This window comes from Notamacropus eugenii, chromosome 7 (assembly GCF_028372415.1).
Source record: "Notamacropus eugenii isolate mMacEug1 chromosome 7, mMacEug1.pri_v2, whole genome shotgun sequence".
NCBI classification, from domain to species: domain Eukaryota; kingdom Metazoa; phylum Chordata; class Mammalia; order Diprotodontia; family Macropodidae; genus Notamacropus; species Notamacropus eugenii.
In genome coordinates, this window is record NC_092878.1 from 104,074,856 (window position 1) to 104,098,649 (window position 23,794).

General features: G+C 38.4%; 1 protein-coding gene across 2 annotated transcripts in view; it reads left to right on the forward strand.

Annotated features, from left to right (window-relative positions):
• SNX25 (sorting nexin 25) overlaps window positions 1-23,794 on the forward strand; it is a 247,905-nt gene that overhangs the window by 34,973 nt on the left and 189,138 nt on the right. For both annotated transcript variants that reach the window (XM_072624146.1, XM_072624147.1), the window contains exon 2: window positions 2,144-2,228. In XM_072624146.1, the coding sequence (XP_072480247.1) occupies window positions 2,144-2,228 (85 nt within the window). The remainder of the gene's footprint in view (window positions 1-2,143; window positions 2,229-23,794) is intronic.

The window sequence follows — 23,794 nt, forward strand, 5'->3', positions numbered from 1 at the left end:
CTGTCATCCTGATGAATATCTGGTCACTGAATTCAGATGGCTCTGGAGGAGAAGTGAGGCTGGTGACCTGCACAGCCCTCCCTCACTCAAAACAAAGTCAAGTGCAAGTCACGTCATTATTTCTCTGATGGATTGGTCTTCTTTGGCCACGAAGGACAAACACACACGCACACCACAGCCAGCACTAATGTGCATGACCCTGCCCACAGCAGTCTGCCTTGCTAGAATCACAGTCATTTCCATGGAGAGTTTCCTCTGTTGTCTCACCCCTTGGAGTGGATCAGTGGGGAAAAAATAAACCTCCTAGAAGAAGAGAAGGATCTTCCTAGAAAAGAGATGGTAGAGGGCCCACTGACTGCTTTTAATTCTAGTGATTTCTAATTTTTGTCTTAGGCTGACCCAGCCTACCAAGTGAAATTGAGCTTAAATGTTGGAAAATTCTGACTTTCTTATATGGTATCATGACGGAACATTCTGCCCACCTCCTGATAGAGAGGTGAAAGTCTCCATATATTTTTTGGACATGGCCAGTGTGGAAATTTTGTTTTGCTCATAATGTTTATAATAAGGGTTTTGTTTTTCATTCTCAGTTGGGAGAGTGGTTGGGATAGGAGGATGAGAAGGCAGATTTTTGTTGATTGAAAAAAAGAAATAATTAAGTACTTATCTCATTGGGCCATTGGGACATCAAATGAAATAATATATGTAAAACACTTTGCAGATGGTCAAATAGTATCTGAACATCAGCTGTCATTATTCTAGAGATTGTACCTCCTTATTGGCAGCAAACTGCTTTGCAAAGTATATCAAAATGCAGCATGTCCTTCCATTGTTAAGTGAACTCTCAAGAGATTAATCATCTCCTGAGAGCATCTTAAAGTGTAAAAACATGAGGGTCTCCAGATCTCTTCTTAGCTACCTCTTGTCTGATTGGTGCTTGCAAAACCCTTCCATTGCCTGGTACTTTGTACTTTCCTTTGCCTGACAGAGATTTAAAAACAAAATCAGTTCCTTCTGTTGCTTAAAATAAACCTCATTAGTTAAAGGTTAGGTTGATATTATATGAACTTCTGATGGGAATCATTCTGTGAATATCCAGGAAAGGAGGACTCAGGGACAGCCAGAAAATCCCAGTCATAGGTTGAACAGGTCTCATCTTTGTATTCTCAGAACCTAACTCGGTGCCTGCCACAAAGAATGTGTGTAATAAATGCTCATTGATTTGAACTGAATTGAGTAGGCTGCTGCCAGGAACATACAATTTCAGTGATCTCTGATCTTAAAAAACAACCAAAAAAGAAGTCCATTTCCTATTCCCTTCATTAAGAGACACAGCCTTTCATTCATTTCCCTTCACTGGGTCTTAGTTTGTTCATTTATATAAAACCAAAGGGTTGGACAGGATGGCAATTGATTTCCTTAGAGGGTAGAATGAGGTAGAATAGTGTAGAATCATAGAAAGTCAAAGTTCAAGCAATAGCTTTCTCAGTCAGAAACTTCCAGCCCCCCCATTGCTAGTATCTTCTGTTTCCTTCTCTCCATTTTCCCTCCTCCCTTTTTTCTTCCCTTTCCCCTCATCTCCACCCCCACAGCCTTCATTCATGCCTGACCTTGAGGACTTCTGCTGACCTTCAACACCACATGGTGTAGCTACCCTTGGTCACCCCTCACCATTCCTGCCATACATCTCTCATGGACTCCCCTTCCTCCAAATCCATACGTAGAAAACAGATGGGTCAACCCCTTTCCCAAAGCAATCATACCTATGGTCAGACTATCCCTCTGAGCCACTGCTCTCTACCTCCCAACTGTCTTGGACGCATATAAAGATATTTTTAGTTCTGGCTCTTTCTAATGCTTTTTATACATGATCTCATTTCCTGAAATCTACGTGTGAGGTAGATATTACAGGTATTATTGTCTTCATTTTATAGACAAGGAAATGGAGACTCTGTAAGGCTGTGTGATTTGTCTCTGGACCCCTAGCTTCCATGGGGAAGATTCAGATTTCCATCTTCCTGTCTCCACCAATCCCACCATACAATGCTGTCTCTTCAAGTCATCTGTTTTGGTTTGAAACCAGGTGGTGTTTTTCATGATATAATTTTTTCCTCCATTAACTTGTACCCTACCTATTTTTCAGAGTCCTTTATCTGGAAATTCACATGAGTCTATCCAGTCCCGAAGAGTAGTGATTTCTCATAACATGGATAAAGCACTGAAAGAAGGTAAGGATTTTATATAGATATGTATTTATGTATAGAGAGGTATCTATAGAGATACCTATATCTATTCACACACATATTTCAGTATGAAGCAGCGCATTATATGCTGAAATTCAAATAAGATGGAGGGAATTGATGAAGGTTTCTATCATTCATCCATAGAAGTGAGTACTTTTTCCTTGGAGGTATTTATATTTTATACCAATTGCACATAGTAATGTCAAATATTTCTACCTTCTGCTTTCCTAGGCTCATCTGAGTCCCTGTTAGTTTTACCAGATGAATGGGAAAACAAATGAAAAAAGACAAACGTTATCAGTGTTATCCTAGATTTGTTTCAGTTCGCCATGAGAAACCTTGCATTTCAACAGTAATTCTTATGCAAGGCCTAGTTCTTGAATTAATAATGGGAGAATCATGTTTAGAAGTGTTAGGTGAGCATTATGGTAAATAATGAGAAAATAATCCAGAAGTTCCCCCACTCTCACTGCCTTGATTGGCATATTTTACCATTCATTTGTTCTTAGTGTGCTTATTTTAAATTATTTTAAAAATTTATCTGGCTGCAACTTTCCCAGTGATTACACAACATACATATAGTAAAGGCTCTCCATTTGGGGGAACTTAGATTAGATAGTATATTTTACATATGTATGCATGTATGACTGCACATTTATGTAAATATGTACACATGTAATAATTATATTAATATACATATACATATTGTCATATATGCAGCTTACAAGTGTATGGTACACAAAAATCACATTTCATTCCATGGTTAATTTTTAAAAATTTGCTTATTCTGAATGTATATGTAGAACCTATATAAGATTGCACTCCATCTCAAGGAGGGAGGGGAGAGGGGGGAAGGGAGGGAGAAAAAATCCAAGATATATGGAAATGATTGTAAAAAACTGAAAACAAATAAATGACTTAATTTAAAAAATAAAAAAAAAATAATTTGCTTATTCTCCTGAGAACAGATTGCCTTAGAAGTTCTGGCAAATCTATTACATTTCATATCTGTTTGCTGTCCCCCAGTTTCATCTATAAATGCTCTGGTTTAGTTGGGTATCCTCATGCTAAGCTTTTTGAAGGCCTTGATTTCCTCTCGACTGTTTTTTCTTGTTTCGTGAGATGACCCTGCTCATAATCATCCTTCTATTGTACTGTGAATCATCTTTTGAACATACTCTGCCATTTTTTTGAACATATAATGATGCTTTTTTGTAACATGTCAAGTAAACAGTGAAAAGAATGTTGGCTCTGGGATGTTCAAATCCCTTTTTACACTGTGCTTATGTGACTTTGGGAAAGTCACTGAACCTCTCAAGGCCTTCCCTTCCCTTCCTTTCCTTTCCCTTCCCTTCTCAGGTCCCTTCCTGACGTAGGGCTATGATCCTATAATCTCAACCCTTTTCTCCCTTTCTGCCTCTCCCACTGATTGTAGGATCTTATTGAAATAAGAGACTGCGTTCAAATTATTCTTTTCTAATATCTTGAAAATTAATTAAACTAAAAATATTTAAACTGTTATTTAACTCAAGTGGTGGGCTTTTGCATTACTTTCGTGCTTTAAAAACCTCACATTAAGCGTTGCTCTTCCCTTGGGTATGTACCAGTTTGAAGATGGGCACATCTACACAACTCTTTGAGGAGAAACAAGCTAAGTTTTGGGTTTGTTGAGGCAAAAGTTAGTTAACTCAGGTTGTTGTTTTTTTTTTAATCTTATCCTCAAGGTAATTTCTCTTCATTTATTATTATAAAGAAAATTGTAGAATCAATAACTTTCTAAAGCATTTGAATGAGAACTGTCCTTAGGTCTACTTTGTACAGCCTTGAACATTTGATCATAAAATATTTACTTTACACTTTAGTGGTATTGATGTACTCCTCTGGAAAATCTTGAAGTTATATAGTCTATTATTAAAGGGGAACATTTATGCCATATAGCATTATAGTCAATAAAGTTGGGGATTGAGAGGGAAAATATATTTAGTGTTTAGTATAACAAAATAAGAAAGGAGCATTAGAGGACCCTTACTATAAAGAATGTTAACCTTGTAGCCTAATGGCATTGTTATCTATAGTCCATATTTTTATTTTGAAAGAGATTTTTCAAAAAGTACTTAGAAACATAAAATAGTGGGTAAAATTATATGTGACTTTTATGTAACCTACTTTTCTAAATCTTGGCAAACAGGACATTCTTTTGAATTAGACATTCAGAACATTGTTATCTAACTTTTATAAACTTCTGTTTATTTCTCCTAAAACTGGCATTTCATTTTTAGGTCAGCAGTATGCAAACAAAGAGCTAACACTGTAAAGCTCTTGTGATTGAATTCTATTGAATAGAAATGATCAAGCATGGCCTTATTTTTTGCACTCAAAAGGACCAAACAAATTGAACACAACTGAAATAAATTGACTTTTATGTTTTTCCTTACTGACCTCCACTTCCCCCATTTAGAGCACGTAGTTTTAAAAGGGAAGTTTTCCCCTTCCCTTCCCTTGCTGTAAATACTGATCATCAGAAAAGAGTTGATCCATTCCTCTTTTTTTCTATTTAGGCAGTCTGGTGGTCCTCTGCTCCCAGGGGCTCACCATCTTGGTGCCAGATTTAGCAAGCGCATCTCATTAAATTAGCTTTATCCCTACGATAGCTCAGAACTCTAGGGCTGAAGCCATTTCTTAGTCTTAACCTCCCTAGCAGTAGGGTGTATAGGCATTTACTACTATGCCAAGTTAGTTTTTTAAAAAATGGAATTTCAAGTAGTCTGTCCATAGGATTTATTTTGTTAAATCTTAGCTGATTGAATTATAGAGCATCAAAATGGCATGAAGTCAGAAATATCGAAGGAAATAATAGAGCTATTTTTTCTGTGGGAGTAACCAGAATTGTTAGGACTCCAGGTATTTCAAGCAAACGTCTGCATGGGATGAGTAAAGATTATACTTTTCCATTATACATGATATTAGGATTATTGATGTATTGTCATTTTAAAATGTGAAAGACTGAGTATTAGAAGCTCAAAACCATGAGATGACTTTAGATCTACCCATATTTATGTCAGAGAAAACTCAATAACTTCCTCTACCCATAACAAGCATTCTAAGTTTCTGCCCAAAATAGAATCCTAGGAACTTTCCACACCTCTATTTCCATAATAATAATAATAATAAAAACGCATCAAATACCACAGTTATATTGGACCTTCTGTCAGACTTCCACAAGATCTACTCCCTAATTTTCATTTGGCTATTTATTTGTTTATTTATTTAGGTCTAGACCGATGATTTCATTTCTGTTATCTTACCATTTTGAACATTTCCCTCCACTGATAGAGACCCATCTGGAGCCACTGGGAAGTTAAATAATTTGCCCAGGGTCACACAACTCTGTGTCCAAGACTGAACCAAGGTTTTCTTCTTTGCAAAGCTGGCCCTTCATGCCTTACCCTATAGTGTCATTATTTTATTTTGGGTTATAGGAGTCCTTTTTTTACTCAACAAATATTCAAATGTAACCTTAAGAATGAGTTTTAAAATATCACCACTTTGTAAATTTTATCCTTTTAGAGTCATCTTGAATATTAATCAATATTCTGCCATTGAAAACTGTTCTCAGTGTCTAACAAGTATCTTCTAGGTGACGATCTACAAACCTGTCTCCTAGGTTTTAGGTTTCATTATTTTGTTCTTTGCTCTTATTGTTGATATTTGTTTGGTTTGAAATGGCCCCTGTTGCTTTGGGACATTTATAAAGGGCGTCCCAAAAGTCTTAGTGTGGTTTTAAGCTACTTAGCTTAAAGCTAAAACTTAAAAAATCTGAAATATCAACAAATATTTTGTATTGTAAAGCTTTCTGTAGTTCATCACAACAGGGATCCTGATAATATCTTTTTTAAAAAATAGTATCCTGTTTTTTCCTAATTACATTTCAAGACAATTTTTAGCATTCACTTTTTACAAGATTTTGAGTTCCAAATTTTTCTACCCCCTTCCCTCTCCTCTTTCTAAAATGGTAAGCAATTTGATGTAGGTTATACATGTGCTATCGTATAAAACATATTTCCATGTTAGTCACTGTTGTGAAAGAAGAAATAGATCAAAACAAAAGAAAACATGACAAAGAATAAAGTAATTGAAAAAAGGATACTTGAGGATCCATCAGTTCTTTTTCTAGATAGCATTTTCCCTTCCTTAGTCCTTTGTTCTTACCTTGGTTCACTGCGTTGCTGAGAAGAGCTGAGCCATTCAAAGTTGATCACCACACGGTGTTGGTGATACTGTGTACAGTGTTTTCCTGGTCCTGCTCATTTCACTTTCTGTCACTTCATACAAGTCTTTCCAGGGGCAGCTAGGTGGTGCAGTGGATAAAGCACCAGTATAGGAGTTAGGAGGACCTGAGTTGAAATCTCACCTCACACACTTGACACTCACTAGCTGTGTGGGCAAGTCACTTAACCCCAATTGCCTCATCCTGGGTCATCTCCAGTCATCCTGATGAATATTTGGTCACTGGATTCAGATGGCTCTGGAGGAGAAGTGAGGCTGGTGACCTACATATCCCTCCCTCACTCAAAACAAAGTCAAGTGCAAGTCATGTAATCATTTCTCTGATGGCATGGCCTTCCTCAGCAACAAAGGACGAACACACACACACACACACACACACACACACACACACACACATCTTTCCAGGTTTTTCTGAAATTTGCCTATTCATCATTTCCTATTGAACAGTAGTATTCCATTACATCCATATACCACAGCTTGTTCAGTCATTCCCCAGTTGATGCATATCCCCTCAATTTCCAGTATTTTGCCATCATGAAAAGGGCTGCTATGAATATTGTTGTACATGTAGGTCTTTTTCCTTTTTTATGATCTCTTTGGGTTGTAGACCTAACAATGATATTGCTGGATCTAAGGATATGCACAGTTTGGTTGCCCTTTAGATATAGTTCTAAATTGTTCTCCAGAATGGTTGGATCAGTTCACAACTCCACCAACAGTGCATTAGTGTCCCAATTTTCCCACATCCTCTCCAACATTTATCATTTTCCCTTTCTTGTCATATTAGCCAATCTGATAGGTGTGAGGTGGTACCTTTTAATTGTTTTAATTTGCATTTCTCTGATCAAAAGTGATTCAGCACACTTCTTCATATACCTATAGATAGTTTTGATTTTATCTGAAAACTGCCTATTCATATCTTTTGACCATTTATCAATGGGGAAATGACTTGTATTCTTATAAATTTGACTCAGTTGTCTATATATTTGAGAAATGAGGCCTTTATCAGAGATACTGGCTGTAAACATTATTTCTCAGCTTTCTGCTTTCCTTGTAATCTTGGTTACATTGGTTTTGTTTGAGCAAAGACTCTTTAATTTAATATAATCAAAATTATATATTTTACATTTCCAATGCTTTCTATCTCCTGTTTGGTCACAAATCTGTAGCTCACTTGACTTTTCCTTTAAGCATTTGGATGCTATACCACTTGGTGCATATATCTTTAGTATTGATATTACTTCATTGTGTATGGTACCTTTTAGCAAGATGTAGTTTCCTTCCTTATGTCTTTTAATTAGGTCTATTTTTGCTTGAGATCAGGACTGCTACCCTTGCCCTTTTTTTTTTTACTGCAACTGAAGCATAGTAGATTCTACTCCAGCCCCTTGCCTTTACTCTATGTGTGTCTCTCTGCTCCAAGTGTGTTTTTAATAAACAATATATTGTAGGATTCTAGGTTTTGCTCCCCTCTGCTATCTGTTTCTGTTTTATGGGAGAGTTCACCCCATTCACATTCACAGTTATGATTACTGTGTATTTCCCTCTATCCTATTTTTCCTCTCATTTGCCCTCTCTCTTCTTTCACCTTTCCTCTCCTCAATAGTGTTTTGCTTCTACTGCTTCCCCTGCTCTATCCTTCCTTCTGTCAGTCCCCCTTCCCTTTACTTAATCTCCTTTTCTCTTTCAAGGTAAGATAGATTTCTATATTCAACTGATTGTGTATATTATTCCCTCTTTGAGCCAGTACTGATGAGAGTAAGATTCAATACTGATGAAAGTAAGATTCAAGCAATGCCCATCACCCTCCACTGTAATAGGTCTTTCATGCCTCTTCATATGAAGTAATTTACCCCATTCTACCTCTCCCTCTTTCTGCACTCAATGTACTCCTCTTTCTCATCCATTAATTTTTTTTGTCATTCCCTCAAATTCACCTTATACTTCTATCTGTGTTCATCCTTCATTTTTGAAGAAGACCATGACATCAGAGAAGTGGTGACATGACTGGCACTTGACTTTGTTTTGAGTGATGGAGGGCTGTGCAAGGTCACCAGCCTCACTTTCCCCTCCTGAGCCATCTGGATTCAGTGACTAGATATTGGTCAGGATGACTGGAGATGGCCCAGGATGCAGTGGGAGACCTATACTTCTGTCTATGTATATCCCCTCCAGCTGTACTATTAATTGTACAGTTTTTAAGAATTACAAGTATCATCTTCCCATGTCAGGATGTAAATGGTTCAGCTGTATTGAATCCCTTATATTTTCTTTTCCCTTTTTAGTCTTTTCTTGAGCCTTGGTATTGGAGATTAAATTTTTTTGTTCAATTCTGATCTTCTCCTTATGAAAGCTTGAAATCCTTCTATTTCATTGAATGACCATTTTTTTCCTTGAAGTATTATGCTTAATTTCTCCATGTAGGTGATTCTTGGTTGCAGTCCTAGCTTCTTTGCCTTCCTAACTATCATGTTCCATGACCTCTGATCCTTTTATGTTTTGCAGCTGCCAAGTCCTGTGTAATCCTGATTGTGGCTCCTTAATAATTGAATTGTTTCTTTCTGACCACTTGCAGTATTTTTTCCCTGACCTGATAGATCTGTAATTTGGCTGTAATGTTACTTGGAATTTTTATTTGAGGATCCCTTTCCTGAGGTGATCGGTGCAATCTTCCAGTGCCTATTTTGCTTCTGGTTCCAGGATAGCTGGGAAGTTGTCCTTGATAATTTCTTGAAAGATGCTGTCTGTGTCCTTTTGATTGTGGCTTTCAGATAGTCTAATTATTCTAACATTATCTTTCCTGATCTATTTTTCAGGTCAGTTGTTTTTTCAATGAGATATTTTATATTTTCTTCTATTTTTTCATTCTTTTGAATTTGATTGATTCTTGATGTCTTGTTAAGTTATTAGCTTCCACTTGTCCAATTCTCACTGTTAAGGAGTTGTTTTCCTCAGTTAGCTTTTGTACTTCCTGTTCCATTTGTCCAATAGTACTTTTTAAGGAGATGTGTTCTTCAATGGATTTTTGTATTTCCTTTTCCATTTGACCAATTCTCCTTTTTAAACAGTTGTTTTCTTTTTCCAAGCCATTGACTCTTTTTTTCACAACTCTCTTGCATCTCTCATTTCTTTTCCCAATTTTTCTTCTATTTCTCCTACATGATTTTTAAGCCCCTTTTAGAATTCTTCCATGAGTTCTTTCTGGCCTTGAGATGGCTTCTTGTTTTTCTTTGGGGTTGGGTTGACATTGCCCTCTTCTGAGTTTCTGTCTTGAGCTTCCCTTCCTTGATCACCATGATGACTTTCTATTGTCAGATTCTTTTGTTCATCTTTTTTGGTCTTTTTCCTTTCTTTGAAATTTGAGCTCTGCTCCTGGTGTGGAAGGGACAGTATCAGGCTTCTTGTGCTAGGGGCTGCAGGCCATGGCTGTTACTTGGTGCTGCACCGATATTGCCCTGCAGTCCATGGGGGACCCTCTTATTTGGTGCTACACTGAGGATCTGGGGTGGGGGGATAGGGAGTGTCTGGTGGTGCTGAGCCAGGGTCCTAATGCTGGTATCTGGTATGTGTTGAGGTTGGTGGGATGTTTCTGTTTTTCCCAGGAGCTACACTGAAGCACATGTCCATCTAGCCTTTGGAGATTGCCTGTTTGCCCTGGACTATGCTGTAACATTTGGTTGTCTCTCAGAGGTAGAGTCTGCCCATGCCCTAGCTATGCTGAGCCATGGGGGGAGGGAAGGTCCTGGTGTTGGCGATTGCTTGCTCCACCACACTGGGGCTCAGGATCTTCTGCTGGTCTACTGAAGTGGGGCTTGCTGCTGGCTTGCTGGGAAGCTTTCTGTCCTTGATTGCCCTGGTAATATCTTTTTATAGATGCTTGTAGCTCTTTATGGAAACCTAAAGGTTGAAAACCTGGGGCGTAGCCTTCTATGGGATGTTCCTAAATTCTCAGTACAGTTAGTCTGTATTAGTCCAATGATATGATGACAGGAAGGAGGAATTCTTGCTAACTATTTGAGAATGGTTTTTGTTGATTTGGAATTATGTGCTGTTTGTACCTATGATGTTGAATCATGCATCAGGTGATGCTTTTTCCAGAAATCAATAAGATTGTGGGAAGGCTTGGTTAGAACGTGCAGAGTCTGCTTTTGCTCATGCTTGAGAGTGAGCCTAGGATTACAACTGTAGGGAAGGGAAGGGAAAAAGATCATTTTATTACTTTGGGTGAATTGAAGCAGAATAGATTTCTCTAGGGTTTTAGGGGAAATCTTGGTGGGCTGGTTAAACCAGAGAAATGTTTTGTGTATTTACTTGTTTTGTAATTGACTCTTCATCATCTCATTTGGAATTTTCTTGGCAAAGATGTTGGAGTCACTTACCATTTCCTTCTCTGGCTCATTTTACAGATGAGGAAACTGAGGCAAAAAGGGTCACAGAGTTAGTAAGTGTCTGAGATCAAATTTGAACTCAGTGTCACCTAGCTAGGTAGAATAGTGAAGTAAATTTGGAAACCATCTTTTCTGTGCAATGTGGATCTTTTCAGAATGGTGCCTTTTTGATTACCTGAACCTTACCAATTATATTTATGTAGATACTCCTCTTTGGAAATAATTACCCTAGAAAAAGCATCTGGATAAGACCAAGCATACACAGAGGAAGTATGTGATAAGTGATGCAATTTAAGGATGTTGAATGTGTGTCCTCAAGATATCTGAAAGAGGGGAAGGAATTGTACAACTGGAAATAACTTAGAACAGCATTGCATTTGAAAATAGGTGACTAAGAAAATAAAAATAAGTCTGACCCATATACATACTTTCTTATCTGTATTAATAATTTTTTACAAGAATGGTCTATGCAAATATTAAGGCATCCTTGATGAAAATATGAGAGAGGAAGAGGCAGGCTTTTGAGAGCCATATAAAATTGACCATATTTTCAGTCACATAATTGACTGGAAGGTACAGAGAATACAAGCTCTCACTGAACTTACTGTTGACTATTTTGAAAAACTGTTGGAATCTATATAACAAAACACAACTTTAAAGGCTCTTTACGAAAAGACAGCTTTCATTTGTATGTCATGATCATAATAAACTTCCTTGATAGATGCAACAACAGAGATAACTTTATAGGATAATCCTACTATATTTCCAGGCTAGTGACTTTACATGGGCAAATGTTTTGAATGATAGCTGATCATCTTGGGAATTGTAGATCCCTTTTCTCCCCTCCATATTCTGGTTTGGAGAGGATGAGAGGAGAGAGATGCTGTTTTCAGTTTGCCTCAGTGCCCTTCAGAAAACTTTCCTCAGTGGTGTCCATAGCTCTTATAATGCCCCTTCAGTGTATTACAGTCTGATAATAAAAGTGTTTCCATAGCACTTTAAAGTGCTTTAAAAGTGTTACCTAATTTGATCCTCATAACAGACCTGAGAGGTAGTTATTATCCACACTTTATCAATGAGGTAACTGAAGTAGATAGAGGTTAAGTGACTTGTCCAGGGTCACATGGCTAGTATGTGTCTGAGGCTGGATTTGAATTCAGAGCTTCCTCTCTCTAAAATAGGGGCCATTCATCCATCTCTCTCTCTCTCTCTCTCTCTCTCTCTCTCTCTCTCTCTATATATATATATATATATATATATATATAAGATCCATGCTGACTTCATATTGACTTAGTTGGAATGTTACCTATGTTGTATTATATTTTTATTTATTTTGATAAATATTTCCCATTTGCATTTTAATCTGGTTCAAATTGAATTTGGGAGGGCCTGCTGGGGATGAGTTGGACACCTCTGGACTACAGGACTTCTAAGGTCTCTCCTGTAGACTATAAGGTCTATGATTGTATGATTTTCTCCTTGCAGATACAAATAGCAAAGTCTCTGGAGGCTAAGTTTCCCTTACCTCACTAGTAACACACTTGGCTATTCCAACTGAGTCTCCTCTAGCCCTCTGAGATGGCTTTTATCTGTGCCGATCTGCATTCTAATTGATTCTAGCTCTGACTAACCCTTAACTTACTTCTATGTCAATGCTGTCACCTTCTCCCCTTACCCCCTCTTCTTTCTTCTGTCTGTGTCTTTGTTGGTGTTGTGGGGGCCCCTGCCCATATAGAGACTAACAGTTTCATGAAACATATATAGTCTCTATATAGAGATTACATATATATATATATATACATATACATATACACACACACAGACTATATAGACATATAGTCTCAAAATAAAAGACTACATTAAAGCAAAGAGCTTGAAATTCTTTGTAAATGAGTACAAGGATTTGGATTCAGGAGTTCTTATCGTGAGTCATGAACTTGGTTTTTAACATACTTTGTCAACTTTGGGGCAGCTAGGTGATACAGTGGATAGAGTACTAGTGCAGGAGGACCTGAGTTCAAATCTCACCTCAGACACTTGACACTCACTAGCTGCGTGTGACCTTGGGTAAGTCACTTAACCCCACTGCCTCATCCTGGGTCATCTCCAGTCATCCTCATGAATATATGGTCACTGGATTCAGATGACTCTGGAGGAGAAGTGAGGCTGGTGACCTGCACAGCTCTCCCTTACTCAAAACAAAAGCAAGTGCAGTCATGTCATCATTTCTCTGATGGCATGGTCTTCCTCAGCAACAAAGGACAAACACACTTTGTCAACTTTATTGTAATAACGTTGGTTTCCTTTATAATCCTACATATTTATTTCGTGCATTTAGAAACATTATTCTGGGGGGGGGCTCTATAGATTTCATTCACCTTCTAGAAGGGTCATAATTCAGAAAAGATTAATAACCCCTGGGTTACATTGCTATTATGAATTTCTTTATAACAATCCCATAGGATTCTATATGTTTTAAAATTTTAAAAATCTCAAAATACAGTAATGACTTTGTAGTTTAATGGTGTGACAAAATGGGGGGGGGGGGCAGGGTCTTTATAAGTTTTCTTATCTATTCTGTTTACATTTGAACTTACATGTCCTTTCATCTTGAGTCTAGCATTACCTTTGTCCTTAGGGGCAGGTAAAGATTTACTTGTATTGCTATCAAGTGAGAAAGTATTGGAGTAGACCGTGAACCCAGATGAAGGTAATTTGAAAGACACACACGGTGTGTGTGCGTGTGTGTGTGTGTGTGTGTGTGTGTGTGTGTGTGTGTGTGTGTGTGTGTTATGGTGTGTTAACATCAAAGGCCTCCAAAATAGCCATGCTCCAGTGCCTTATCAGGCTTCTCAAAAGCTATGCCAATGGAAATACAAACTCTACCAAGCATGGCCCAAAGACCAGCATAGCTAAGTATGGAGAAACTTACCAGGTTGACCAATAATTGCTTGTCTATGGCAACCTTTGAAACAAATAAAAATACAAAATGGCCCCATGGTCCTTGGTGGCTCATGACTCCCTTTCATTCCACAATGATGACAGCAGAGGGATGGAAAAAAGGGGCAAACGGTACCAAAAATGGTATGGTCTGTTCTACTCTAGTAAATTTAACTGTTAGGACTATCTATGTGGATCTTTGTTCAGTGACTAACAAATTTATAGATGGAAGGAACTGGACCATAGTCATATTAAAGTTTTCATTAGAAATGAAACCAGAACACAAGAAAACAATGGCAGTTAAATGAGAGGCTGGCACAAAAAGGAAGGTAGTTTTCACTTGGTGTCCCAAAACACCGAAGAAGATATCATGTGGTACAACATCTGGCCATTTTGCCTAGCATGACTCCAAACACATAGTGCCTCGATTGGCTTCTTTATCCAGTTCACATTGACGCTAGCAGCACAGGTCTAAAAAGGAATGGATGTTATTGCTTTCAGGGTTCTAAGGGTAATCATGATGGATAGCAATGCCCCTAACCCTAACACCCTGGCCCCCAGGTGGTATGCTTCCCCTTAGCAATCAGCCAACAGACTCAGTTACTCAAATAGTATAGCAAGAAGAGTAATTACAAAGTATTTCTCCCAATACCAGTGGTACACTTTCCTAAAAATGTCCCTGGAGTCAGGGTTGAGGTGAGAGGAGAGTGAGTAAGAAGTTAAAAGTACAGTTGTAGTGAGGCACCCATGTGCAAAATACATATGAGCATTCCTCCTGATGTTTCCTGTGGGACGTGATGACGGTGATGATGAGTCACTGTGCTGTTCAGCAGAGCTGGCTTTTTGTCAGGCTGTGTCATCTGCTGTGACAGACCACAGGGCTATGACTGTAGAAGGGGGCCAGGCTGACCTGTCCCCTGTTGGGCTTTGCCAGGCAAGTTGCTTGACCACTGGGCACTTTTCAGTGTGGGCATCTCTTTTGGGTAGGTCAGTCTGTTGGACTCTCCAGGTTTTGTTGGCAGCTGTGGTCTTCTCTACTTCTTAGTCCTCAGCACAGCTGGGTGTTACTATGCTGGGATAGTGCCATGTGTTCTTTAAGTGGAGTGCTACAGAAGTCTTTTTGCTAAGGCTATGACCCTTGATTTAGAGATGCATCTTTGACTCTCAGAGCCACTGTGGTTGTTTATCTGAGTTGGAGATAGGAAAAGGCCTTGCTGCCCTAATGGACAGCTCCTCTGAGCTCAAGAGCCCTTTCCCTAGGTAAGCCACTCCATGGTTACCTTAGGGTGATGTATTTAAAATTTGTCGTTTCTATTTCCTATATGCTTTTGGGAATTTTCTGTAGATGAGCAGCTAGGGACAAAGGTATGAATGTAGTCTATGTCTAGGGGAGGTAAGTTTACTATCTTGTTTGCCTCTTCATATTCAGTTGAGATACTTTAAGCTTTCTAAAGTGGGAAATCTCTATTTTACATCTGGAAGCTTTTCCCTTTACATTTCATTTTCTCTGTCTTCAGGGTTTTTCAGAAGTCTCACTGGGGCACTCCCCCCCCCCCCCCCCCCCCTTTCAAACGTAAGTGTTTAATAGTAGCAAGAGATCTACTTTTGGAGTGAGGAACAAATCCTGCTTCTGCTCTTTCCTACCTACATGATCTTTGGCAAATTATTTAATCTTTCTGGATCTTAATCTTAACAGACCTACTTAATTTTTTTGAAGTTTTTATATTCTATGGAGGATAAAGTAGAAAAATTCCACAAAATATTTTAGAAAATTTTCAAAACCATGGCAATATATAGTTTCATATTTAAGGACTTAAAAGCAATTGTGGAGCATGGAGGAATGATATAGAAAAATACTTGGGAAAATGATTCAGGATGAAGAGTATAAGAAACTAAAGACTTTTTCTTAATCCAGAACCATTTTATCAAACAAGCATTTGTAACATAGAGGTTTGATTACTCAGAAGACTCATGCCCTTGTGTTACAAATACTTTCATCACGAAAAGAATTGCAAAGCACTAGACATGAGGAATAACAAACACTATTGTAAAAAATGAAATGTGCTTTTTCTTACTAGGAATCATATTAAAACAGTGCTCTAAATGATTCTAGGCTGCTTCCTTCTTTAAAATTCCCTATTTTCTCCTCCAATATTCTGATATTACTATATGCCTGTGAGTCACAGATGGAGATTCTCAGAAGAAATCAATATTATAAGCCAGCCAAAGGATGATGGAAAGACAGTGATGGGGGAGGGAATCGATTGTAGCAAATTACCAATGAAAATTTAGGTGCAAGAAGTGACCTAAGGACCTGCAAAACCAGAAACAGAGGGGAAGGCAGCCATGTAGAAATATTAAATAGAAATGCTGGAAAAATAATATGCAAAACAGCTTTATGTGATAAAAATAATCTGCATGGTCCCTCTAAATTAGAATATTAAGATTCCCCTGGAGAGCCTATCACAGCTTCTCAAATGGAGTAGGTATTCAGAAAATATTTATTGACTTATTAATTCAGCCAGGTCCTGATTAGTACAAATAACGAATCCCCCCTAAAGTGATCCCATTATTTGAACTCATCCTACAAATTCCCATTGATCTTGACACAATCGCTATAGTTTACATAATTATAACTTCAAATATTTTGAAATGAAATACTTGTGAGCACTTCATGGGTTTCATTGTTTGTGTTAATCAGGCCTAGCTGCCCATAAGTGTTGCATAAGCTATCCCTCATGATCTGGTTGACACTTTTCCATCTGCATCTGGGCATTGAAGTAGTTGGTTTGGTTTTTTTTCCTGTTATGGTACTTCAGATAATTCCCTTCCCTCTTAACTATGTCCCTCCTTCTTTCCCACATCTCACTGAGTCCTTAATAAAGGCAATGCCTTCTGTTTCTGTCCTCTTAAAAAAATGTTTTATTATGTTTTCCTTTTTCTAATATCATTGTGAGAGAAATGATTATTAATAACAAATGATTTGGAAAGATCCAGACTTCCCCCTTTTTCTGCTGTCTTCCTTTCAAAGTTCAGTCTCTTGAAGGACATTAGTGATAATGAAATTAAGTGAACTGTCTTCAGTCTTGGTAAGCCCACACCCAACCTTCTGATCAGGTTTGGGTGGAGATAAATTCTTTGAGTAGATTGCTCAAGGCTGTGCAATTAAGGGAATGACACAACCAAAGTTCATTAGAATAAGTCCAACCTCTCATTGTAATATTCATTCTCTCTCATTACTTGTTAACCAATCAGAGTCCATGGTACCAGTCCTCCCCACCTTGCCCCCTACCCCCTCTCACTGCCACCGCCACCAGGGCCATATAAACTTTGAGCCGGGGCTGCCATGATTGTCTTTGGTATTTGAGAATGCCACTGACCTCTTTAATTAAAAATGCTAGCATTATTAATAAAATGGCTAATTACCTAGCAATTATGTCTTTCAAACTTTTATAATGCTACAACTCTAGCTGATTCCCCTCCTCCTCCCCCATAGATCCCTCCCTTACAGCAAGTAAATATGGTCAAGGAAACCTAAGGAATATATTGACCATGTCTGAAGGTATATGTCCTGTTTCACACCTGTAGCCCACAACCTTTTGCTAGAATTTTTCTTTCACCTAGTTTTATGAATAGATTTGTTTCTTCAGTTAAAGATGTCTTTCTTCCTGTACCTCAATCCCTAATAGATAAACTGTATTTATGGAAAATACAGATCTTTTAGGATTCAGAGGGCATGTGTGTGTGTGTGTGTGTGTGTGTGTGTGTGTGTGTGTAAGTGTGTAGAGATGGGAAGAGAACACTAGAGAGTTCTACACTCACTTTTTTCCTCCAACAGAAAACCTTCTTTTGTAGGTTTAATGCTTTGCTTCTAGGATAAAAATAGAGACATTACTCCCATGTCATACAGTGTACGTGTTCATCTTTCGTTGCCGAAGAAGACCATGCCATCAGAGAAATGATGACATGACTTGCACTTGACTTTGTTTTGAGTGAGGGAGGGCTATGCAGGTCACCAGCCTCACTTCTCCTCCAGAGCCATCTGAATCCAGTGACCAGATATTCATCAGGATGACTGGAGATGACCCAGGATGAGGCAATTGGGGTTAAGTGACTTGTCCAAGGTCACACAGCTAGGGAGTGTCAAGTGTCTGAGGTGAGATTTGAACTCGGGTCCTCCTTACTTCTGCACTGGTGCTCTACCCACTGCACCACCTAGCTGCCCCTGTCATACAGTATATTATTTAGATCGAGGAACATTTTTGTTTTTATTTTTTTAAATTAATTAATTTTTTAGTTTTCAAAATTCACTTCCACAAGATATTGAGTTCCAAATTTTCTTCCCATCTCTCCTCCTCACCCACCTTAAGACATCATACATTCTGATTACCCCTTCCCCCCATCTGCTCCCCCTTCTATCATATGTCTCCTTTCTCTCATCCTCTTCCCTTCTATTTTCTTGTAGGGCAAGATAGATTTCTATAACCCATTGCCTGTATGCCTTTTTCCCCCAATTGCATGTAAAAACAATTTTTAACATTTGTTTTTAAAACTTTGAGTTCCAGTTTCTCTTCCTTTATCTTTCTCCATCCATACCCACTGAGAAGGCATGCAATTCGCTATAGGTTATACATGTGTAGTCATGCAAAACTCTTCTATAACAGTCATGATGTGAAACACTAGCTATATTTCCCTCCATCCTATCCTGCCCCCCATTTATCCTATTATCTATTTTGACCGTGTCCCTCCTCAAGAGTGTTTACTTCTAATTACCCCCTCTTCCCATTTGTCCTCCCTTCTGTCATCCTCCCACTTCCTGCTTATCCCCTTCCTCTCTACTTTGCTATAGTGTAAGATAGATTTTCATACCAAATTGAGTGTGCGTGTTATTCCCTCCCTAAACTAAATCTGATGAGAGTAAGGTTCACCCTTTCTTTCTTATCTCCCCCCCTTCCCTTCCATTGAAGAGGTTTATCTTGCTTCTTTTATGTGAGATAATTTACCCCATTCTATTTTTCCCTTTCTCCTAATATATTTCTTTCGCACTCCTTAATTTTATTTTTTTAGATATTATCCATTCATATTCAACTCATCCTGTGTCCTCTGTCTATATGTATATAATCCATACAACTGCCCTAATACTGAGAAAAGTCTCAAGAGTTATAAATATTATCTTTCCATGTAGAATGTAAACAGTTCAACTTTGGCAAGTCCCTTATAATTTCTCTTTCCTGTTTACCTTTTCATGTTCCTCTTGATTCATATATTTGAAAGTCAGCTTTTCTATTCAGCTCTGGTCTTTTCATCAAGAATGCTTGAGAGTCCTCTATATCATTGAATGACCATTTTTTCCCCTGAAGTATTATACTCAGTTTTGCTGGGTAGGTGATTCTTAGTTTTAATCCTAGCTCCTTTGATCTCTGCAATATCACATTCTAAGTCCTCTGATTCCTTAATGTAGAAGCTGGTAGATCTTGTGTTATTCTGATTATGTTTCCACAATATTCGAATTGTTTCTTTCTGGTTGCTTGCAATATTTTCTCCTTGACCTGGAGCTCTGGAATTTGACTATAGTGTTCCTAAGAGTTTTCCTTTTGGGATCTCTTTTAGGAGGCAATTGATAGATTCTTTCAATATCTATTTTACCTTCTGGTTCTAGAATATCAGGACAGTTTTCCTTGATAGTTCCTTGAAGAATGATGTCTAGGCTCTTTTTTTGATCATGGATTTCAGGTAGTCCCATACTTTTTAAATTGTCTCTCCTGGATCTATTTTCCAGGTCAGTTGTTTTTCCAATGAGATATTTCACATTGTCTGCTATTTTTTCATTCCTTTGGTTTTGTTTTTATAATTTCTTGATTTTTCATAAAATCATTAGCTTTCATCTGCTCCATTCTAATCTTTAAGGGAATATTTTCTTCAGTGAGCTTTTGGACCTCCTTTTCCATCTGGCCAATTCTTTTTAAGGCATTCTTCTCCTCCTTGGCTTTTTGGATCTCTTTTGTCATTTGGGTTAGTCTGTTTTTAAAGGTGTTATTTTCTTCAGCATTTTCTTTTTGAGTCCCTTTTAGCAAGGTGTTGACTCGTTTTTCATGATTTTCTTGCATCACTCTCATTTCTCCTCCCAATTTTTCCTCTATTTCTCTTATTTGATTTTCAAAATCCTTTTTGAGTTCTTCCATGGCCTGAGACCAATTTATATATTTCTTGGAGTCTTTGGAGGTAAGAGCTTTGACTTTGTTGTCTTCTTCTGTTTGTATATTTTGATCTTCCTTGTCACCAAAGTAAGATTTTATAGTCTGATTCTTTTTCCGGTTTTTGCTCATTTCCCCAGCTATTTACTTGACTGTTGAGCTCTTTGTCAAAGTAGTTTTCTGCTTCCAGTGGGGGTTGGGGGAGGGGTTTACTGTCAACCACTTGATCCCCCCACAGTCTGTGGGCCTAAAACTCCAGAAACAGCTGCTGGCTCTGCCCCTGCTGCCTCAGGCTCCTCTGCCTCCTCCACTGCCTTGGGGCTGATGCCCAGCCACTCTAGTCTCTCATACAGGCCCGACAGGTTTTTTTCCACTGACCTTCCAATTTGTCCTTGGTGTTTTGGAATTGTGAAGTCTGGAAACTGCCACAGGTGCCAGAGATTCAGTTCCCCGAGGCTTGTTCAGGTCCTGTCTGTGCTAGCGTGGCCCACACTGGATTGTGCTCTGCTCCCATCACTTCCCATCAACCTTCCAGGCTGTCTTGGGCTGGAGATTTGCTTCACTCCATCATTCTGTGGGTTCTGCAGCTCCAGAATTTGTTTAGAGACATTTCTTTACAGGTATTTGGCTGGGGGAAGAGCGCTAACAAGTCTCTGCTTCTACTTTGCCATCTTTGCTCTGCCACCATGGGCACGCTTTTAAAGCAAATCGCGTGATACTATACTTGATATGCTGTACCTGTGGCTTGCCTTTCATTGTGTCCTAAGAGACTCACAGATGTAGCACATTTAGATAGCAGGAGCCTTTGACTTGAGAAACTTGAGGAAGTGAGGTAACTTTTGTTTACACTATACTTTTAAAAGTTTAAAGCCAGTGAATCAGCTCACACTGATTTGCTTTTACAGAAGCATTTTTAAAGTTTCTTTCTATCACATTCTTAGACCAAATATTTTTCTGATTTATGTGCTGAATTTTTATGGGCTTTAGGTAGAAGGGAAGAGGTTTTTAAAAAAATTTTGATGCATTCCAGATACAGTTTATGCAATGACTGGGAACTTTAGTACTTTTGCTACATTCATTATGTACTAATCAAATTTAGACTACTTTCTTTTATCTATTTTTAATTTTTTTTTGTTTTTATATCACCTTTATTTCCCAATAACCAAACTAGGCTGCTTTTAAGGACACTGAATATTCTTCAGGTCTAGTATATGTAGTCTGGTATATGTAGTGCTTATTTCACCATCATCAATGGTAGAGTTATATCCACTGGTACTACAACTGCTTTCACTGACTGTGTTGTTACACTCTCTTTTCCAAAAGGTGAAAGGGTCCTATTAGGAGTTGTTGTTTAATTGTGTACAATTCTTTGTGACCCTGATGCGGTTTTGGGGTGTTTGGGGACCCTTCAAGAACTGGGGAATAGCAAAGGCTTGTCTGGAAAGAATTCACGGACTCAAGCAATCTTTACGTCAAGTTGGCAAAGTTTTATTGACAATAGTATAACATGCTATTCGGTGGGCAAAAGTTCTTAAGGAACCTGAAACCTTAAATGTGTACAGTTAAAGTTTATATATGAAAAACCATAGTAAAATATGTGCCAGGTATACTAATTAGGTGATTCAGGGCAGGATTAGCTATTGGTTAAGGAGTGGGGAGGGCATAGAGAGGTATTTTTAGGTCTTCTTCGTCACTAAGTTAAGTAGTGGTCAGGGCCACCTGAGGATTGTCCATTCTGCTACCAATCAGTGTCTTGGTTGACAAGATAAATGTAGGGAATGTACACATGTCTTGAGTCCAGGATACGCCTGAGGTAGGGAATTGGTATAGATAGTACATTGGGTACCAAATATCTTTATGAGTCAGTGCAAAGCTGATTCAACCTAATAATTCCTACAGGTGTGGTTGGTTGCTGTATCAGGGAGAGAGATAAGTGGTTCACTGGGGCCCACTCATCAGTAATTGCTAGGCATAATGTCTTTGGGCTGATGAAAAGCTGTCAGAGATAGTGTTTTGAAGCTAGGGAGAAATATGGTCTTGGAATTGGGGTCTGAGCCCAGGCACCCAAGCACCTCATCAACCCCATTTGGGATTTTCTTGTCAGAGATACTGGAGGGGTTTGCCTTTTCCTTCTCCAGCTCATTTTACAGATGAGGAAATTGAGGCAAATAGGGCTAAGTGACTTGCCCAGGGCCACATAGCTAGTAAGTGTCTGAGGCCTGTTTTGAACTCAGATCCTACTCTAGGGCCTGTGCTGTATCCACTGTGCCATATAGCTGCCCAGTAGGTGTTGTGGAGAACCTAAAAATGTCAAAAGATTTGCTTTTCTGACAACTTTACCATCACTCTGTCAAACATTTGTTTCCATGAGTCACACTCTTCTGATTGGCAAGCCTGGACGACCATTTCATGAGGCCAAGTATATTCACATGATACCCTCCAACGTTCCTTCTGTCATTAAGTCTGTGATCCTATAATGTAAAATATATCTGAGAAGGTAGTTTGGATATGGATTGTGAGCAGTTTTAAATGCCAAATAGAAGGGTTTGTATTTTGTTATAGAGGAAATAGGGAGCCATCTGAGTTTTAAAAAATTTTTTTGGTAGGGCAATTGGGATTAAGTGACTTGCCCAGGGTCACACAGTGAGCGTCAAGTGTCTGAGGCTGAATTTGAACTCAAGACCTCCTGACTCCAGGGTCAGTGCTCAACTATCTGAATTTTATGAACTGGAGAGTAACAGGGTCACTATGCTTTTTTTTTTTAATTAAATTATTTCATTTGTTTTCAGTGTTCAACAGTCACTTCCATATGTCTTAGATTTTTTCCCCTCCCCCCACTTCCTCCCTGAGAAATCTTATATAGGTTCTACATGTATATTCCTATTAAATACATATTGCATAGTAGCATTAAAATGAATGGGAGAAACCACAAAACAAAACATAATACAAAAGAAAATGGTCTGTTTCTATCTGTGATCCAGTTCCCTAGTTCTCTCTCTGGATGTGGAAAGTGTTTTGCCTCAAGAGTCCATTGGGAATATTTTAGGTCCCTGCATTACAATGAAGTTCTAAGTCTACCAGAAAAGTTCCTTGCACACTGTGGTTGTTGCTGTGTACAGAGTTTTCCTGGTTCTGCTCCTTTTGCTCAGCATCAGTTCATATAAGTCTGTCCAGGCCTCTCTGAAGTCTTCCTGTTCATCATTTCTTATAGCGCAACAGTATTCCATTACATTCATATGCCACAACTTGTTCAGTCATTCCCCAGTTGATGGGTATCCCCTCGATTTCCATTTCTTGGCCACCACAGAGAGAGCTGCTATAAATATTTTTGTACATGTGGGACCCTTTCCCATTTCTATGATCTCTTTGGGATACAGTCCTAGAAGTTGTATTGCTAGGTCAAAGAGTATGCACATTTTTGTAACCCTTTGGGCACAGTTCCAAATTGCTCTCCAGAATGGTTGGATCAGCTGACAGCTCCACCAACAATGAATTAGTGTTCCAACTCTCCCACATCTTCTCCAACATTTATCATCTTCCTGTTTTGTCATGTTAACCAATCTGATAGGTGTGATGTGGTACATCAGAGTTGTTTTGATTTTCGTCTCTCTAATCAATAGTGATTTAGAGCATTTTTTCATATTACTATAGACAGCTTTAATTTCTTCCTCTGAAAACTCCCTGTTCATATCCTTTGACCATTTATCAATTGGGGAATGACTTGTATTCTTGTAAATTTGAT